Source organism: Passer domesticus, chromosome 7 (assembly GCF_036417665.1).
Source record: "Passer domesticus isolate bPasDom1 chromosome 7, bPasDom1.hap1, whole genome shotgun sequence".
Lineage (NCBI taxonomy): Eukaryota > Metazoa > Chordata > Aves > Passeriformes > Passeridae > Passer > Passer domesticus.
Window position 1 is genome coordinate 45425075 of NC_087480.1, and position 16482 is coordinate 45441556.

At 39.7% G+C, this 16482-nt stretch overlaps 1 protein-coding gene and 1 long non-coding RNA gene across 5 annotated transcripts in view; one reads left to right on the forward strand and one right to left on the reverse strand.

The window, feature by feature from the left end:
• The window catches only part of ALG14 (ALG14 UDP-N-acetylglucosaminyltransferase subunit), a 19836-nt gene extending 8348 nt beyond the window's left edge, over positions 1 to 11488 (forward strand). The window contains exon 4 of the mRNA XM_064428181.1: positions 11107 to 11488. Coding sequence (XP_064284251.1) covers positions 11107 to 11337 — 231 coding nt within the window. The 3' untranslated portion in view covers positions 11338 to 11488. The remainder of the gene's footprint in view (positions 1 to 11106) is intronic.
• The window catches only part of LOC135305051 (uncharacterized), a 15768-nt gene extending 2060 nt beyond the window's left edge, over positions 1 to 13708 (reverse strand). Inside the window, exons 1-5 of one of the 4 annotated variants that reach the window (XR_010366341.1) lie at positions 13571 to 13708; positions 11975 to 12078; positions 11085 to 11169; positions 9539 to 9704; positions 6138 to 6309 (exon numbers count right to left, since the gene is read on the reverse strand). This is a non-coding gene — a long non-coding RNA (uncharacterized LOC135305051). The other 3 variants (XR_010366342.1, XR_010366340.1, XR_010366343.1) reach the window with 3 other exon arrangements.
• Positions 13709 to 16482: the final 2774 nt, after the last annotated feature.

Below are 16482 nucleotides of genomic sequence, written 5' to 3' on the forward strand. Positions count from 1 at the left end.
AGCTGGAGGGAAAAGCAGCCCCAGTTACTTTTTGTCAGGTGTCATTATCAACCAAAATAGCAGCTGACAGAAGCATCCCTGGCATTATGGCAAATCATGTACCACTTGGAAGCTGCTTCCATACTACTACTTGAATGTATATCTTAGTTCAAGAATTCTGTAAAATATAATAACTCTGAGAGCTGCAAAGATTTTAAAACACTTATCCAAGCAGACTGGTTCAGGGATTAAAATACCTCACATTGCCAGTGAAAAGACTGTATGGTATGTGAAGCAACTGGTAGTATTTAACTGCCTTTCCACAAAAATGTTTGCAGTGGATTGAAATTCAGTCTACTCTTGGCAAAATGTAATGCTTAGTAATGTAAAGAACTAGGCTGGGACAAATGCTGGCACTCACAGGGCTCATCTATAACTTTTGGCATGGAAATCAACAACCAAGTTTAGAAACAAGCACACTATTACATCATGCTGAGAACTTCACATTTTTAAACAGGAGAGCTTATGGGTGCTGCACATTTTCAGTCTAGACACTGTTTTTTTTTTTTTTAACTGCTGGAGGGAAAGACAACCTTGCTTCTAAATAATTTGTATGTATGAGTGATCCCCAAACCTTTACACTTGCTTTCAGGCTTGTCAGAAATATGTGTATGTATGAAGGAATGACTGAAGTCTTCTGTAGGCAGCCTAAAGCTAGAGAAACACAGAAGTGTTGCAGCTGTCAAGAAATGCAGGACAAGAAAAGTACTGCAAAGGGAGCCCAAAACCATTAGGTGCACAAAGGCAAGATTTGGAACAGGTATGCTGGTTATGCCAACCTAAGCCTGTCTGTGGAGTGCAAATAGCTGCAAAAGGGAAACAGCAAACCCAGTTACACTGGAATTAGTTGATGAGCACTTGATATGTGCTTTACTTGATGAGGACTCTTGTCCCTTTGTATCTCACACTGATCTGGCAAAGCTCCTTGGATTAGTTTTCCTGAGCAATCAGTTCCATCTAACCCTTCTTCAAGACAGTAAGTTCAGAAAGAACTAAACAACTTCCTGGAGATCTTTGCTGTCTTGCAGGACTTGACCCATGCTTGAAGTGGGCCTCCAGAGAGTTTAAGAAATGTAAAAGTTAGTTGAGTTGTTCAGCTTGAGATCATCTTCAGGGGGCCCATTTCTGAGTTATGAACATCTGCACTCTGCAAAGTTAAGTCCCTTAAGAGATATTAAGCCAAGTAACAATTAAGATGTCAGAAGTGATGATTGGCTTGTGTTTCTATAGCCACGAATTGCAGAAATGTAAGTGCCAGAGTGTTTTGCAGGTGAATATATGGTGAGCAGTTTTTGTAACATCTATCTGCCTGAGATAGGCTTCCTATACAGAGACCTAAAATTCCAGGGAAGGAAAGGCTTGTGCCAGCACACACTGCTTACACCCACCTTCCCCCAGAAAAGCTTTTAAAACCATTCATCAGCTGCAGCCAGATTTAGCATGCAGTCTCAGAGATTGCAAATTCCTACCATGAAAACAGGCAGCTGGTCAGAGAAGAGAGACTTCTGTTGTCTTCATTGAGAGAAAGGCTAAAAAAGAAACACAAAACTGGAACAAGATGTTATAAGATCTATTATCTAGAAAAGGATGCAAATCCTTCTTATTTATAGAAAATTACACAAGCTGCACAGAGATTTTTTCCAAAGATAAAGAAAATTACTGCATCCTACATAGATCATTTGATATACAAGAAGGACTAAACTAAAGTTACATGTTTCCTTTAATATGCTTGAAGTCAGTCAGTAGATAAAAGTTCAAAGGAAACTGGTCTTCAGTTCTCTTGCTGCTTACATAACCATTGCCTCTGGGCCAGTTTGCCAGCCCTGCAACTAAGTTTTCAGGTGATCTAGCCTTTTGTTTGGATCACGATTACCCTGCTCATTCTGGCATACCTGAAATCCAAACTGAAAATGAAAGATGTGCAGCTACCACACAGCAGAAGCTGCAAAATATTGTATCCAGTCCTTGTTTTCAGCCATAGATGGGTTATGTAATTGGGTCAGCAATTTGCTATCCTTTAGTATAATTAAATTTCACCTACACTTGTGCAGAAGTGCTACATAAAGCTCCATTCATTAGCAGATTGCACATCCTGGACCCTTAGGACCAGACTTTTTTTTCCCTTTTCTGGCGACACTTCTCAACAGTTCCCAATGCCTCAGGGCTCTACAGAGCCTGAAATAAGTAGATATTTTCAGATGACTGCTATTTGGAAAAACCTGGGTTAAATCAGGCTAAGAAGGTTGTCCTCCCACATTAGGGCCTCCTTCCTGTGGGAAGTCTGTAGTAAGTTTACATTTGCACAGCAAGTACGTCTTCTGCTGTCAGAGAATGAGAATGAAACTTCTTTCTAGAAGCCTGAAATCTGCACAGCTTATCATGCTTGTAGCAATCACCTCTTCTTTTATCACTGCACATCCCATCACACATGCCTGATCCCCTGCCTGGTTAGACTGACTAAGGCAGCTTCTGATTACAGTAAGCTAAATGAAAGGAGGTCATTATTTCATTTAGCTAAGATTTTCCATTCTTTGTGCCCTGCCCAAAATGCCTGAAGTTCATAACACTCTCACAAATTACTGTGACAAATAGTAAGTTATTGTCCCTTATATCATGCTTCTAATTGGAACTTTGTGGAAAGCTACAAAATCTGGGTGGTGCCATTTTTTTTCTTTATTAATTTTATAACAAGTGATCTTTGTATAATGCAATATTAGGACTATCTGCTGCATTCTTTTGTGCACTGCATCTTTCCACAGTGTTTCTAATTCTTTGGACCAGATTGTATCTACAAATGTTCTTCTAGGATCAAAACAGTCAAAATAAGCAAGAGTAAGAACACTGGATTAAGAACTTCAGCAATACAATTTTTTTCTCCAAAAAGAAAACAAAGTGAAGGCATCAAAATGTGTTTAACTTCTCAGTGTTGATGAAAATGAGTCTTATCCACCCCTCCTACCTTGTGTGCTGTGTACAGCTTCCCTGCAGCCCCAATGCAGAATTACCCTGTGCTGAGCACAGATAAACATCTGAAGCTATTCCAGTCAGCTGCTTCAAAGCTTTCTTGTGGCTCTGCCCTTTCTGTGACTGCTAATTAGACTTGCCTATAGACACTGCTTTTCAGAGGGAGGACAGGAGTAGCAGTAAAGATGAACTGAGATCTTAGCTTAATTTTAAAGAGGCATTTTTAGACGTAAAGGAGCCTTAACTCATCAGCTGTCAGGGTCATTATGAACTTAATGAACATCCTGGTCACACTTCCATGTATGTTTTAAAGCATAACAGTCTTGCTAAACCTAACCACTGGTATGCAGAGTGCCAACACCTCTAGGTTTTACACAGAAGATATTTCAGGCAGGTATTTGATGCACATTCTTGCTATACCAACTTCAGTGATTAGGCAGTAGCCCAAGAGATGTTTTATGAACATTTAAATATCATGTTTAGTTAACCTAAAATACTGCTTTCAAGTTGAAGTTAAACAAATGTTTGATTAATGAAAGACACACTTGAGATTTGTAATTAAAGGCTCAATTCAGGCTACTAATAGTAACATATATGAGTATATTTGAAAGTCCTTGGATTTGATTTCTCCTTTCAAGTAGAAGCAGGCTACCAGAATAAGCAGTACTTTTATATTAAGAGATATAAAAAATATTTGTAAAGAGGCTCTAAAAGGTTGGATGGTATTTCTCATGGTGACCAAGAGACTGTGGTCAGGTTCACATTCCGCCAAGGTGACGTTGCTGAAAGCCAGCTAGTGCCTAGTGTTGTAGCTTGAGATGTAGTTTAGTAACCACCATTTCATTTACTTGGCAAAGGCTTTTTACTGAATTCTTTTATGACCAACTTTTTCTTCTACACTAGGTCAAATTTCCTCTACTTCCTACTAATTTGTCAGCAGCAATAAACCACATACCCACTCCACAGTAAGGTAGGTAGGGAGTTAGTTTATTCTCCACCCTGTTTTTGCTTTGGTAATCTTTTTTAACCAACCTAGCCATATCCCACAATTTCTCAAAAGACTCAGTGGTTGTTTTGTTGGTCCCACTGACAGCCTGGGTGTCCATGTCATGTTTTAATAACCAACACTAACATTTTCAGACTTGAGCCTTAGTACCAGTCTCACAGCTGTCATTTATTATTATTTTTAATTGATCATTCTATGCTTCTCATTTTACATTTGGCTGGGAAGTATTCTGATGGAAACTACCACTCCAAAGACCTTTTAATCCCAATGACAGACCTGTCACCTGGCATACAGGGGCAGTTAAAGAATGGTGCCTAAGGTTAGACTCCTTAGAAAAAATTAAAGCCTGCAAGTTTCTTTAGGCAGCCAAATGAACCTTCTTCACTAAGCTGTTGCCTAACTTCTGACACTCTTAATGACCCCAGTCATATCTTCTCTTTTCATCAGTAAAGCCCTTGGGCATACCCACCAGCAGATCTGAGCTGTTTTAAGTCTTTACAGTGTCAGATAGCCACATGTATAGCTAAGCTCTGCTGAAATCCAGGGGCTGGGAGCTTCCCTCACTGCTTTGTATCCAGAGGCTGATGCAAATCACATCAGCTGGGCCTCTTCCCTTGTCTTGCCTCTGAGGACAGTGGGTTGGTAACTCTGGGTCAGGCCTGGAAGGCAGAAGTGATAATGGCTGATGCTGTTACAATTAAAGCCTTACATCCGGTTCCTAGTGGTTTTGCAGAAGCTCTCCTTTTCTCCCATAGAAAAATCCACTAGGTAGGATTTTTTTTTCCTCTCTTTGTCCCCCACCTTTAGAAAGTGAGAGCTGCATAAAAAGTGATGCTTCCCAAACTATTTTGTTCTACGATGAAAGTAACACTCAGAAACAAGTAGAAGCCCAATTGTGTAGTGTACTAATTTAGAGTCCTTGCCCTTCCACTTCTCTCTTCCCCACTCTGGCATTCACTAATCTTATTTATCCTGGTTAGGTAATCTGCCTGTAGGACCACACATGTCTCCACTTGTTTTGCAGAGCACCTCACATACTGGCTGTATTGTATGATAATAACTACAGCTACTGTACCAGTGAGATCCAGAGGGGAACAAGGAAGGTTTTCATGGCAGTGCTACAACCTGCAGTTGCTGACCAGCCCAAACATAAGCTGTTCCTGTAGGACACTATAACCACCTTTTTGCACCCCTGATGATTCAAGCGATTTAGGCAGCAGAAGATGAAAGTGTACCCAGGTATAATTCAGTTCTACTTTAATTACCTGATTTACATCAGACTACACAGCTAGTTTTGGCTTTTTTTTTTTTGTCCTGCCTTGCATTCTGTAGGTAAGTTCAAACAGAAAATAGGGTGTGAAGTTTTAGCTGGTTTTATATACAGGTGGTGGAGGAAAGTGAACTGGATAAGATCTTCACTCTTCAAAAAGAATAAACCAGTAGGTAGTTTAATGACCTTTCTATTGTGCAAACAGAACCTGAAATTCTTCTTTCTTCCCATCAATAACAATAAGGAATTGTTGAAAAAGGTTCCTGCCTTTTTTAAACTGTAAAAAGTATTAACAATTCTAAGCTAATTTTTCTCTATGTTCAAAACTTGAATTTTCAGACACACTAAAGAGCAAAAGCTTCCATAAGACCACTCCCTCTCAAGAAGCTTAAGTATTTGAGTGTGAATTTTTTGAAATAGTAATATAATATTAAAACCAAGCAAGGGGTGATGAGCTCATGAGATGCTGTAATTTACATAACAGAATGCAAATTAATTCATTACAGATCCTCTCTTCTTGTGCCACAGAAACAACCACCTCCCCCCATCAACACAAAAACAACACAAACAAAATAATTCGTTATTCCTATAACAGAGGAGTATCTAATATGTTTCTCCTACACTGTTAAAAAGTAGTATTGCATAGCAGTTAAGAGGTAGGACTTGCACAGATATGGATCATTCAGTTAACCCAGATTTGGTCCATTTTTTATCACTCCACTTGCCTTTGCCTCTTTTAGTTGTGTATCACCACCACCTCCTATTCCCTTCGTGTGATCTCCAGTGCTCAGCACTGTGGAGTAGGGAGCATTACCAGAACAAAGTATCCTACAGGTACTCCAGGAGGTGGCTCCATACCTGGTAGGCAGCACAACCTTCAGCTCACACGTGCACAGCCCCCAGCAGCAAACAGCATTCCCACAGCACCATCCTCCCCAGCAAGCAGGGCAGTGTTTCTGCTCTTGACCAGGTGACAAAAGGCCAATCTCTGCAGAGGTCATTAAGGAGAACAGCAGGTGTTGCCAGTTTCCTATGCAAAGCAAATTGCAAATTAGTTTTCCACTTCCTACTAAATTGAGGGGGACTCTCATTGTCCTCCTTTTGATTGTTGTACTTTGGGAACATAAGTAGTACTTACACACTTGTTCTTTAAAAGAGATGCAGCAATTGTATGTTTATGTACTTATGAGAAAAACTGCAAGTTTACTGCTTTACTCATTTTTGTTTGACCGGTGACATTTAATCCCAGTGAAGCAGCAAGCTCTGCTTTCAGTGCTTTCCCTGGTAAATGTCACTGCTACAGTGCTGCATTCACCAACTCTAAAGCAGCTTTTATCAGCAGTGGTGCCATGTGCCAGTGTTCCCGGTGTTCCCAGACTGCTGCCTTAGCTTATTTTCTTTCAACAGCTGTGGAAAATATCTAAGAAACAAAAGCAACAGCTATTCCATTTTTATAGAAAAGTGGTTGATAGGAAATTAGATTTGTAGAGTTGCTGAAGGTAGGTGTTGTGTTCTGATCCTTTACTTTTAAACTTCCATTAATATACAGCTTGATTTATTTATTTTACTGTTTAGAATTTGGTTCAATTGAATTGGCAGAGAATTTTAGTATGTAGGACTTAGTTTATAGACCTAGCTGTGAGCCCAGGCAGCCAGTGAGCCAATTTAACAGTGAGCTGAGCTGGACATTTCCTCGCATTAGAGGTGCATAGGAATGGTGTAGAAAGACCTGTGGCACTGGCTTCTGGAACAATCCCTTACAACTTATTGGCAACAAATATCCAGTGACCAGGAAAGTCCTTGGACAGTTGCAGCTCAAGAGGTCACAAAAGTGACACAAAAATTGTCTTTGGTCCCCTTTTCCCCCCTTTCTACTGCCTCATTAAGGAAGGCTGAACTTAGAGATTTTCAGAAACATTATCTCATGCAACACAAATATTCTACTGGCAGCCTTGCAGCTAAAGTAAATAGATTCTGAGAGAAACAGATAAAGGGAAGTCGGAAGTGTTTTCTGAGGGAAACAGCATTCATTTACAAATGCTGTTTGTAAATAGATGCTTCTTGTCCAATAGAGGCCTGGCTCTTCCCCAGAGCATACTGGTGATTGCCATGGGCTTCACTGGGAGATACTGTTATTCTGCTGGTGGGGAAAAGCAAAAGCCTTGGTCTTTTCAAGGTGTAAGACATAAATAATTTTCCAAAATTTACTTCTGAATAGTGCTTTGAAATTCACTAGTAGGACTGCTCATCTTTGAGGAAGGCTGTGGGTGATTCAGTTCCTTCCATCATCCTTTCCAGTTTGTGTACAGGCAGGAGCTGAACAGCAGCATTTCTGCCTTACACCTTCTGCAATGGTTCCTCGTCTGTATAATGTACATATTTGTTTTCTCAGAAGTTTCCCCTGTACATCGTACACTTGAAGAGTGTATGATGACACTTGAAGAGTGTATGATGTTGGACTCCAAGCAGAAGGACCACTGGTCTCCCTTCCAGCTGGCAGTGAGAGAGAGAGTAAATAGGACTGGTCAGACCAGATTTTTGGAGAGGAATTGCCACTGCAATTGCAACTACACGAGTTCTAAGCAGGACATGCCTGTAGACACGTACTGAAGGTTAACTGGAGGTTAATTTTTAGTTCTGACTTACAGATCACAGCCACCAGTTCAGATAGGGATCTGTTTGTGGGCTTCAGTAGGTTTATAACAGTCTTTTTCATGGCCAGTTCCTAAATCCAAGCATTTTGGGATGGGACCATGTATAACCAGAGTATTATATGAGCATTTTGCATACAGAAATCCTACAGAGTCACATCTACTTTGTCCTGTTTGAACTCATGTGTGTGGAAAGGGAAAGAGCAGAGGACATGAGTTATGATCAGACCATGTTTTTTTTAAAGATGCCAAGTCCATAATTTTCCTGATCCTTTTTCCTGCATGCAAGTACTTTTCTGTGGATCAAAGGGCATCTGAGAGGCAGCTTAAAAATTATAAACAGTCAGAAAATGTAAACTGAAAGTTTGAACTGAATGCATCATATCAAAACCTGAATATAGGAGAGGTATTTTATTATTATTTTAATTTTGGTTGTTGTCTTTCTGTTTTGTACCTCAGCAGAGTAAGAACAGGAGCTCAGTGTTGTCTTCAGAGCTACAAAGAGGTTCATAAATAGACGCATTTAGTGTTATTTCATTACATGGTCTTTTGTGAGTACAGTTAGTTTGGGATTCATTGTGGGATTCATTTACCTCCATGTGTGCATCTAGACACAAGAATACCAAAAGGACTGGAGCTGCTGGCCAGGCTTAATAACGGGGAGAAGTAGGATGAAGTCTATGGCTTCATAAAGACAATGATTGTAAAAATTCAGCTTTTTCTAAAACCCATTTTATAGTCCTAAACTTCTGAGCTCAGTGGAATGTTAAGATGGCTACCTGACCTAAATCATATCCACAACTGGTATATTTTGTGTGAGACTGTGGAATGTAAGGGACCAATGTTTGAGCTTTCATAGTAGATGGAGGCTAAAAGTGTGCAGAGCCTTTCATGAAGGAAGACAGCTGGAAGGGTGCCTGAGGACAGAGATGCAAAGAGAGATGAACACCAGTGATCACAAAAAACACTAGGAAAGGGAGGATGGGTGGGAGACATCTCAGGGGATTGGGTAGAGTACAGACAAATTGATGGAAGATGAAGGCACTGGGGAAAAACAGGGGAGAGGATGGCAATAGAATGGAGAAAGGGCCGGGGAGCAGTGAAGGTAAGACAATATGTGCACTCCAGGTAGCTCTGCTAAGGAAGGGGAAGGTGGAGTTTCTGTTCAGCAGTGGTGCACATTTTGGTCCGTTCCCTTAAAACTGAATTTTGAATAGGAAATCAGTAGTTAGACTGTATAGTCAACTCACAAAAATAATAAGTAGTAAATAATATTTTGGGGCTTTAGGTGCTTCTTATGCACTTATCTGAAAGAGGCCAGCTTCTGCAGGGATGCTGGTGGGTTTTGCCTGCAGACACAGGAGAACAAATTGTTTCCTATGCCTACATTTATGCTACAGAAACAAATGTTATTACAAATAGAGGTACTTAAACACTCCTTAAGTTACATGTCAGTAGCCATGTACCAGCATCACAGCCAACATTCATGCAAATTAATCTAACTTTCCAGGAAATATGGCAAAATGCATTATTTAGTTTACAGATATGGAAACGTTTCTTTGAAATGCAAAAAGGCAGCATGTCTGGTTGGTTTATGTCATTACTCACCAAACCAAATGTATAAAAAACAGATCTTCATTCTCAGTAGATTGTAGAGTATAAGGCCCCAGTGTGGATGTGCTTGAAGTCAGGTTCAGCAGGAGGTTTGAAACCACAGTATTCTTCTCTGATTTCAAAATTCTAGGATGTAAAGATGATGTGTTCACCTTCTGAGCTATATGATACAAAAATAATACAAAATAACTACATCATTGCAAGTTTCAAATTCGAGTAGCTGTGGATGATGATACCCTAAAATTTCAATATTAAAACTGCATACAGCTCATTACTTGTAAGGGACTCTGAGAAAACATTAGCAAAGTCTTGCATTAATAATAAATAGTTCAATTAAAATGAACAATAAAATCAGAACATTTTTAGAAACAGTATAACAGTCTGTTGATTCTGGTCAGAGAACACAGCATTACAATCATCACATCCCCCAGCTGGGTTTCTGGGGCTATGTTCAAGGCAAAGAACGTGAGAGAAATTGGAACTCCATAGCACCAAATCTGTTGCTGCTTTTAGCTGAGGCAAGGTGCTTGTAACCAGATTATCAGTGGGATCTTGCCATGAAGCAGGAAAGGAAATGTTCTGAACTAATTGTTACAGCCCTGAAGCAGAAATTCAGTTTCCCCCCCCCCACCAGTATAATATCTTTCACAAGCTGGTGAACTTGGAACAAAAAAAAGTGAGTTTATGGGGCATGGCCCATGATTTTATAAAAGAACTCTTTATTTCCATGTAACCCCAGCTGTGCAGAAAAGTGCTGATTACATGGTAGTATTTAAGTTTAGTAAGAAATTTCTTGCCTGAAATCAATTTTGATACCAAGTAGAGTGGCTAATATACCCTGGTTTAAACCTTTTAAGCAATCTGTTTTTCAGTTGAACAATGTCTAAAATTAAAAGAGTACTTTCTTTTATTGTTAACATTTATAAGTGAATTTGAGATCTCTGCTCAAAGGACATGACATGTTTTTACTACAACAGCTTCCTTCTGTATGCTTTTAACTGTCTCCTAGTGTTTATTAAAAATAAAAAATAAAATCTAGTCACACATGTCAGCTAATAGATTCTTGTGAAGGTCCTAATTCATCAGCACATTTTTGATGCACTCTTAAGTGTTTTGCTGACGTAAGCCAAGGTTCAAGAGGTTTATAACTGGATCCCAAGTTTAATACTAATTAAATTTCTTTGGCTTTATCATGTGCACAGATTTAATGGATGATACAACACAAAACTGTGACTGAGAGTGGAAGTTGTTTTGGTTATATACCCATGAGTCAAGGAATTGTAAATTCCTCCATAGAAATAACTGTGCCATCTCAGAGGTCTTTTCCTCCTTCATAACATGTAAAGAAATACGGTATTTTTCATATGGCATTATGTGGTACTTTGAAATAATGTGTTTTGTTTGTCCCTCACATTTTTTCATATTCACCTGCCTTTTCTGGGTTTTTAAAAATATTTTTTGAAATATATTTTTTGTATAAATGTCATGTTAAATACATATACACTTAATTCTTTACTGTATGAAAAAACTCATTACTTACTTTTGTGTTTCATCTCTTTTAGATATTGTGCAATGGACCAGGAACATGTGTTCCTGTCTGTTTATCTGCTTTTCTTTTTGGCCTCCTACGAATAAAGAGAACAGTTATTGTGTATGTAGAGAGCATCTGCCGTGTGGAAACTTTATCCTTGTCTGGAAAGATTCTTTACTACTTTTCAGATTATTTCATTGTTCAGTGGCCTGATCTAAAGAAAAAATATCCCAAGTCAGTGTATCTTGGTCGAATAGTGTAACAACAGAAGACAAGCTAAGCTTTACCTGAAATAGACTCTACAAGCTCCTCACTTGCATTCCTGTAGTAATTTATTTTCAAGAATTCCTGTCACAAAATTAGGCTGGTACTTTAAAATGAGACAATAAAGTTTTCTCTACATTTAAGTAAAATTTGTGTGTATTTGTATTTATTGCTATCATGTAGGTCTGTTTGCCAATAACTCATAGTGGCTCTAAATCTATCCCGTCTCTGTTTTCATCTAGTTTTTCTTCTATGTGAATGGTAATTTTTGTCTAAAAATAAATATGGGAATTTGTATGAATGTAGCATTTCCTGTAAGGAAACTTTGTGTCATTTTTTAAATTGTAAGCAACAAGGTCTTTTTCTAGCACAAGAGATTTTATTTCCTTTATCCTAGTGGTGAAGTCCCTTGTGAATCCTTAGAGTATAAAGGAAACAGTTATATTAAGTTGGCTTCATGACAGTTTGTACTTCACAGTCTTCCAAACCCCCCAGAGCATTAAACCAGTATCATTTTTCCTCTGGTCTTGTCAAAGCTGCCCTTCTAATCTGTTGTGTACCTTTTGAAAATTGTTGCTCACTTCTTGAGATGAATAAAAAGGTAAAAAGTGTCATGCTACAGGCACAATACTTACCCATTTAAGAAGACTTTCTTCAAAGCTTATGTGCAAAAAGCCTTAGCGAATCTACATCAAACAGAGCAAAACTGTCAGTTGGGGAAATTGAACTGGTTCAAGCTCTGAAATAGAGAAAAAAAATCAATAATAAGGGAAAGAACAGAGTTTCCCTCTTTTCCTGATACAGTGAGTTTGACTTCAAGTATATCCCATTTTCTCATTTTAAGCACTTTCCTTTGAACAGTACAATATATACTTAGGACTTTGCCATGAAAAATGGCATCCTGTACATTGGAACAACTTTTAAAAGATATCTTGTTGGCAGTAAGCATTTGAAAGCATACTCCAGCATTTCACATTTATCTGGCAAAGTGTAATTTTACAACCATCCCACCTATAAAGCAATATAAACACATCTGTCATCTGTGCACACACAGAGCTATGTGGCTGGCTACAGAAACATAAACAAAGAAAAAAGCTCAAAGAAGAGGAGAAACGCCCTCCAGAGTGCACAGCCTGACTGGTGAAGCCCAAGCAGCTCCTCACAAGGAGACTGGGCGTCAGATGTCAAAACATTGCAGCAGCTATTCTGCTAGGGAATGGGGGTGGAATTTAGCTCAACAGAAACAATAGTTCCTGCTGTTAGGAAACAAGGGTCCGGAGGAATAGGCTGCTTCATGCAGAAAGCCGTTAGAAATCATCAGAAGACATTGTGCAGAAAACTGCAGTCATGATATTGCAAGGCCCTGTGGGGAAGCCAGCTGTTGCAACCTGTCCAACAGGCTTAATAATCCTCAGCATCAGGAGAGTCCCTTGATGTGGGCACATGTGAGAACAGGGAGTTTTGTGGGTCTCAACCAAGGTTATGTCTGAGATTAAAGAGCAGTTAATAGGTTAAGGCTATGTCAGAAGGACTTTATGCAGCACATACTGAGGTCCTTGAAAATGGTTTGGTTGAAGTAAATCTGATGTGTCCAAGGGCTTTTTTCCCCTGAACCAAAGTGAGGACTATCTTATCATAACTTTCTGCACAGTTGCAGATAGTTTGATAAACTGGAGATACACTGGACTCTATTATGGCTAATGGTAGTTTATTTTAGAACTAGAGGAGAGGGGAAGGGAACAGAGGCAGCCTCCAGCCTCTTCCTCTGCTCTGGGTACGGGGCAACAGCGCAGGCTCAATGTGCTGGGCTTTCGAGAGGCCTGGGAAGAGCAGGGCAGTGATCGCTGCCATTGCTGCAGCACAGCCCGTGGCGGAGCCATACACTGGGCTTTAGAGAGGCTAGGCAGGAGCAAGAGCAGTGCTGCCATTGCAGCAGCACAGCCGTGGCCCAGCAGTGAGCTGAGGCCGAGGCCTGTCCCCGGCACCGCCGAGCGGAGCAGGAGCGGCCCTGGGGCCTGGTCCCGCTCGGGGTTTTTACCTCAGCGAAAGCACCCCTGGCTGCTCCGTTCCTCCCTCAGAGCCCTGCCCAGGGCAGGATTTGGGGTTTTGGTGTGCTTCCCAACTGCGGGTTCATAAACTTTGGAGTCTGCCTTTGAACAATGTGGAGTTCCAGGAATTTTTTTCACCTGTCACCTGCATGGCAATGACTACTGCTAAAAGAAAGAACTTGCCTGTTCAGACTTGTCACCTCCCATGTAAACACTCTGAAGGTAACAGTAGATTTCTTCACACGAAGCTGTCCTGAAAAACTGAATTGCTCCAGGCCATCTGATGTGGAGGAGTCTCATTTTCAGGGATTTGGGAAGACTTCTCCCACTTTTCTTCACTGGCTGCCTTCTGAGGGAGCAAAGTCAAGAATATCTCAGCCTATGTTCCCCCAACAGCATGTCATTTATTTTATGTACCCCCAACAGCATGTCATTTATTCTGGTAAACATGGGAAACACAGGTTAAAATAGCACACATAAAATGGTTTTCAATGCAGATTGTTGGCTATAAGGGTATGGGATGGTACCCATTCCCTGGGACTGCTATTTTCCTAACTGGCTCAAGTGCCTACTTGAATTAAGGGCATTTACTTTTCAGCAGTTTATAATTAGTTCTAACAAGTGAAAAAATTTTGATTGGAAACGACCCAGAAGTCTCTAGAGTTGAAGCAGGTAGAACTGAAATGGGAAGATCACAGCCTAACTGACCAAAGCCTTCAGCAAAACACTTCATCACAGTCATAGGAGATAGTTCAGAAAAAAAGGCTTCTGGCTCAAATTCTCTTAAAGGAAGTTTTGCTATCAAACAGAGTGACTTTTCCTTGAGAAGATTATCTCAAATAACTGCTAGTTCTCTCCAAAAGCACAGTGGAGCTGAAGTAAACTAGCATTTTGTTATTGAGAAGCTCTTTCTTATCTTTTGTTTTTAGAAGGTGGGTACAACCAAACAGTCTATTGTTCTAGGGGAAAACTGCATTCTTCCTCTCCCAGAACAGAACAGAAAACAGCCCTCCCAGGGTCTAGCTAAAGACTTGAAGGTCACTGACTGGATTCCTTAAGTTTAGATTCTTGGGGTTTGCTATGTCTCATTTTTTTTTCTTAAACATTAATATTATGGCAAACACATTTGCATTACATACAAGGAATGTTTGATGTGAAATACATTACCTCTTTTTCTCCATCTCCAAAAGAGGAATCCGTAATATCTTATAGATTTGAAGCAAAATGAGAAAGAAATATATTCTTAAAGAAAACAAATATAACTTTATGGAAATATCATCATCAAAATTGGCAAAGATTTTCAAAGAGAACAGAAGGCATCCAGAAACTCATTCTCTGAGTCCTAGCATGGAAGCCAAATTCTAAATGAATTTTCTTTATCAGATTGTTTTATCTAGATATGCATTATCTGACAAATATTAAATATTCAGAGTTACTTTACTTTGTTTAGTGCCAAGAGGCACCATCCAACTGAAGACATTTCTGCCCCACACTTCAGGAAATAAGCACAGAGGACGTGCTGTCACCATTTCTCTCTAGCAACTGTGTCTCTTACATCTTCCTAGTGGAAATGAAGGGTTCTAACAGACCCTTGGTGGATGTCTCCATGGCTGTTCAAACACACAGCATACACAGTGCTTGTGTCTCCTTCAGCCCACGTTTGTGCTGCCTTTGCAGGGCTTTGGGGGAGCTGCCTGCTCCCAGTACTCTGATAGCCTCTCCTTTGGCTGGCCCGTGCTGGCACCACGTGCTGTGCCAACAAACTCCTGCTTGTTCCAGGAGCTGGGTGAGGATCTAGGAAAGAAAGCACTGAGCCCTCAGGCTGCTCACAGCACAAACTGAGCCCTAGACCTTTCTGAAACCTGAATTTGACTTTTTCCAAAGACCATACTTCCTGATACTTCCTGGTAGCATAATGGTAGTCTCATGACCAGTATTGTTGAAATCAGTAGGAAGTACTCAGAGGCAGAGGTCATCTTGCATAAGCTGCTTGGAAAGAACCAGAATTTTGCACAAGAATTCAGGAAAACCAGTAGCTCTCACAGCAAGAGCTTTAGACATTTTCCCTCTCGTTGCTGTTTCATGCAGCAGTGGCAATGGAGAAGGAAATGAAAGTGGCATATGATACATGAAGATGGACCTTTGTTGACGTACTTATTTCAGCTCAGGTCAGTATTCTGCAGAGTATAACATTTCCTATTTAGATTTTTTGTATCTATTTTACTCCCTTGCCCAAAATTCTTTAACATGTTTTATAATCCAGTTCATTAACTAGTCAGACATAAATACGCATGCAACAGAAATAAGCAATCTCACATTTACCTGTGTCAAGGATAGACTTTAACCATGCATGCATCTATAAAAAGATGCATTTGTTGATTGATAATATGAGTTTTACACATACTTTGTGTTATCTTTGTGTGTACCTGAGGAACAAAGCTAAACAAGGTGTTTGATGTGTGTGTTAGTCTCTAAACAAGAGACAGAGCAGGAGAAATAATATTTAACAGAAAAAAATGGGGAAATAACAGTCTCTCTGAGGAATGTTTAATGTTTAAAAAAACTTATAACGATTTATCAGTTAAGATATTGTGCATATTAAACAAGTGTATTGTAAATTGATAAATTAATGAACAGTAGCACAGACATTAGTCCAATGTTCCACCCAGAATGTTTCACTTGCAGTTTGGAGTACCTTTTGTTCCTTTTTGTTTTTTTGAGGAAGTGTGTTGGGGGTGTGGGTTTTTTTAACACAAAAGTCATATATTGATGACTATGCAGTGAGATGACCTGGACAGGACAGGGTTTAGGCAACTGCTCAAAGAGATTTTGTATAAACTTCAGAGGAAGAGAAAGAGAATATTCTTAGATGGATTAAATTGTCCTTGTACTATGCAGCAAATAATTTTTAAAGGAGTCCAGTAAAAAGTTATAGTATTTTTTTTTAATATTGTGACTTAAGAAGTATTTTAGACCCTACAGTGAAGTTGCTGTGCATAATCCTACCCATTCTATGCATCAGTGCACAGCAGCTTCTTAAAATCAAAAAGCCCTCTCCTTGCTTTAAGAAAGAGTGGATATTTGTAAGGCTGTGT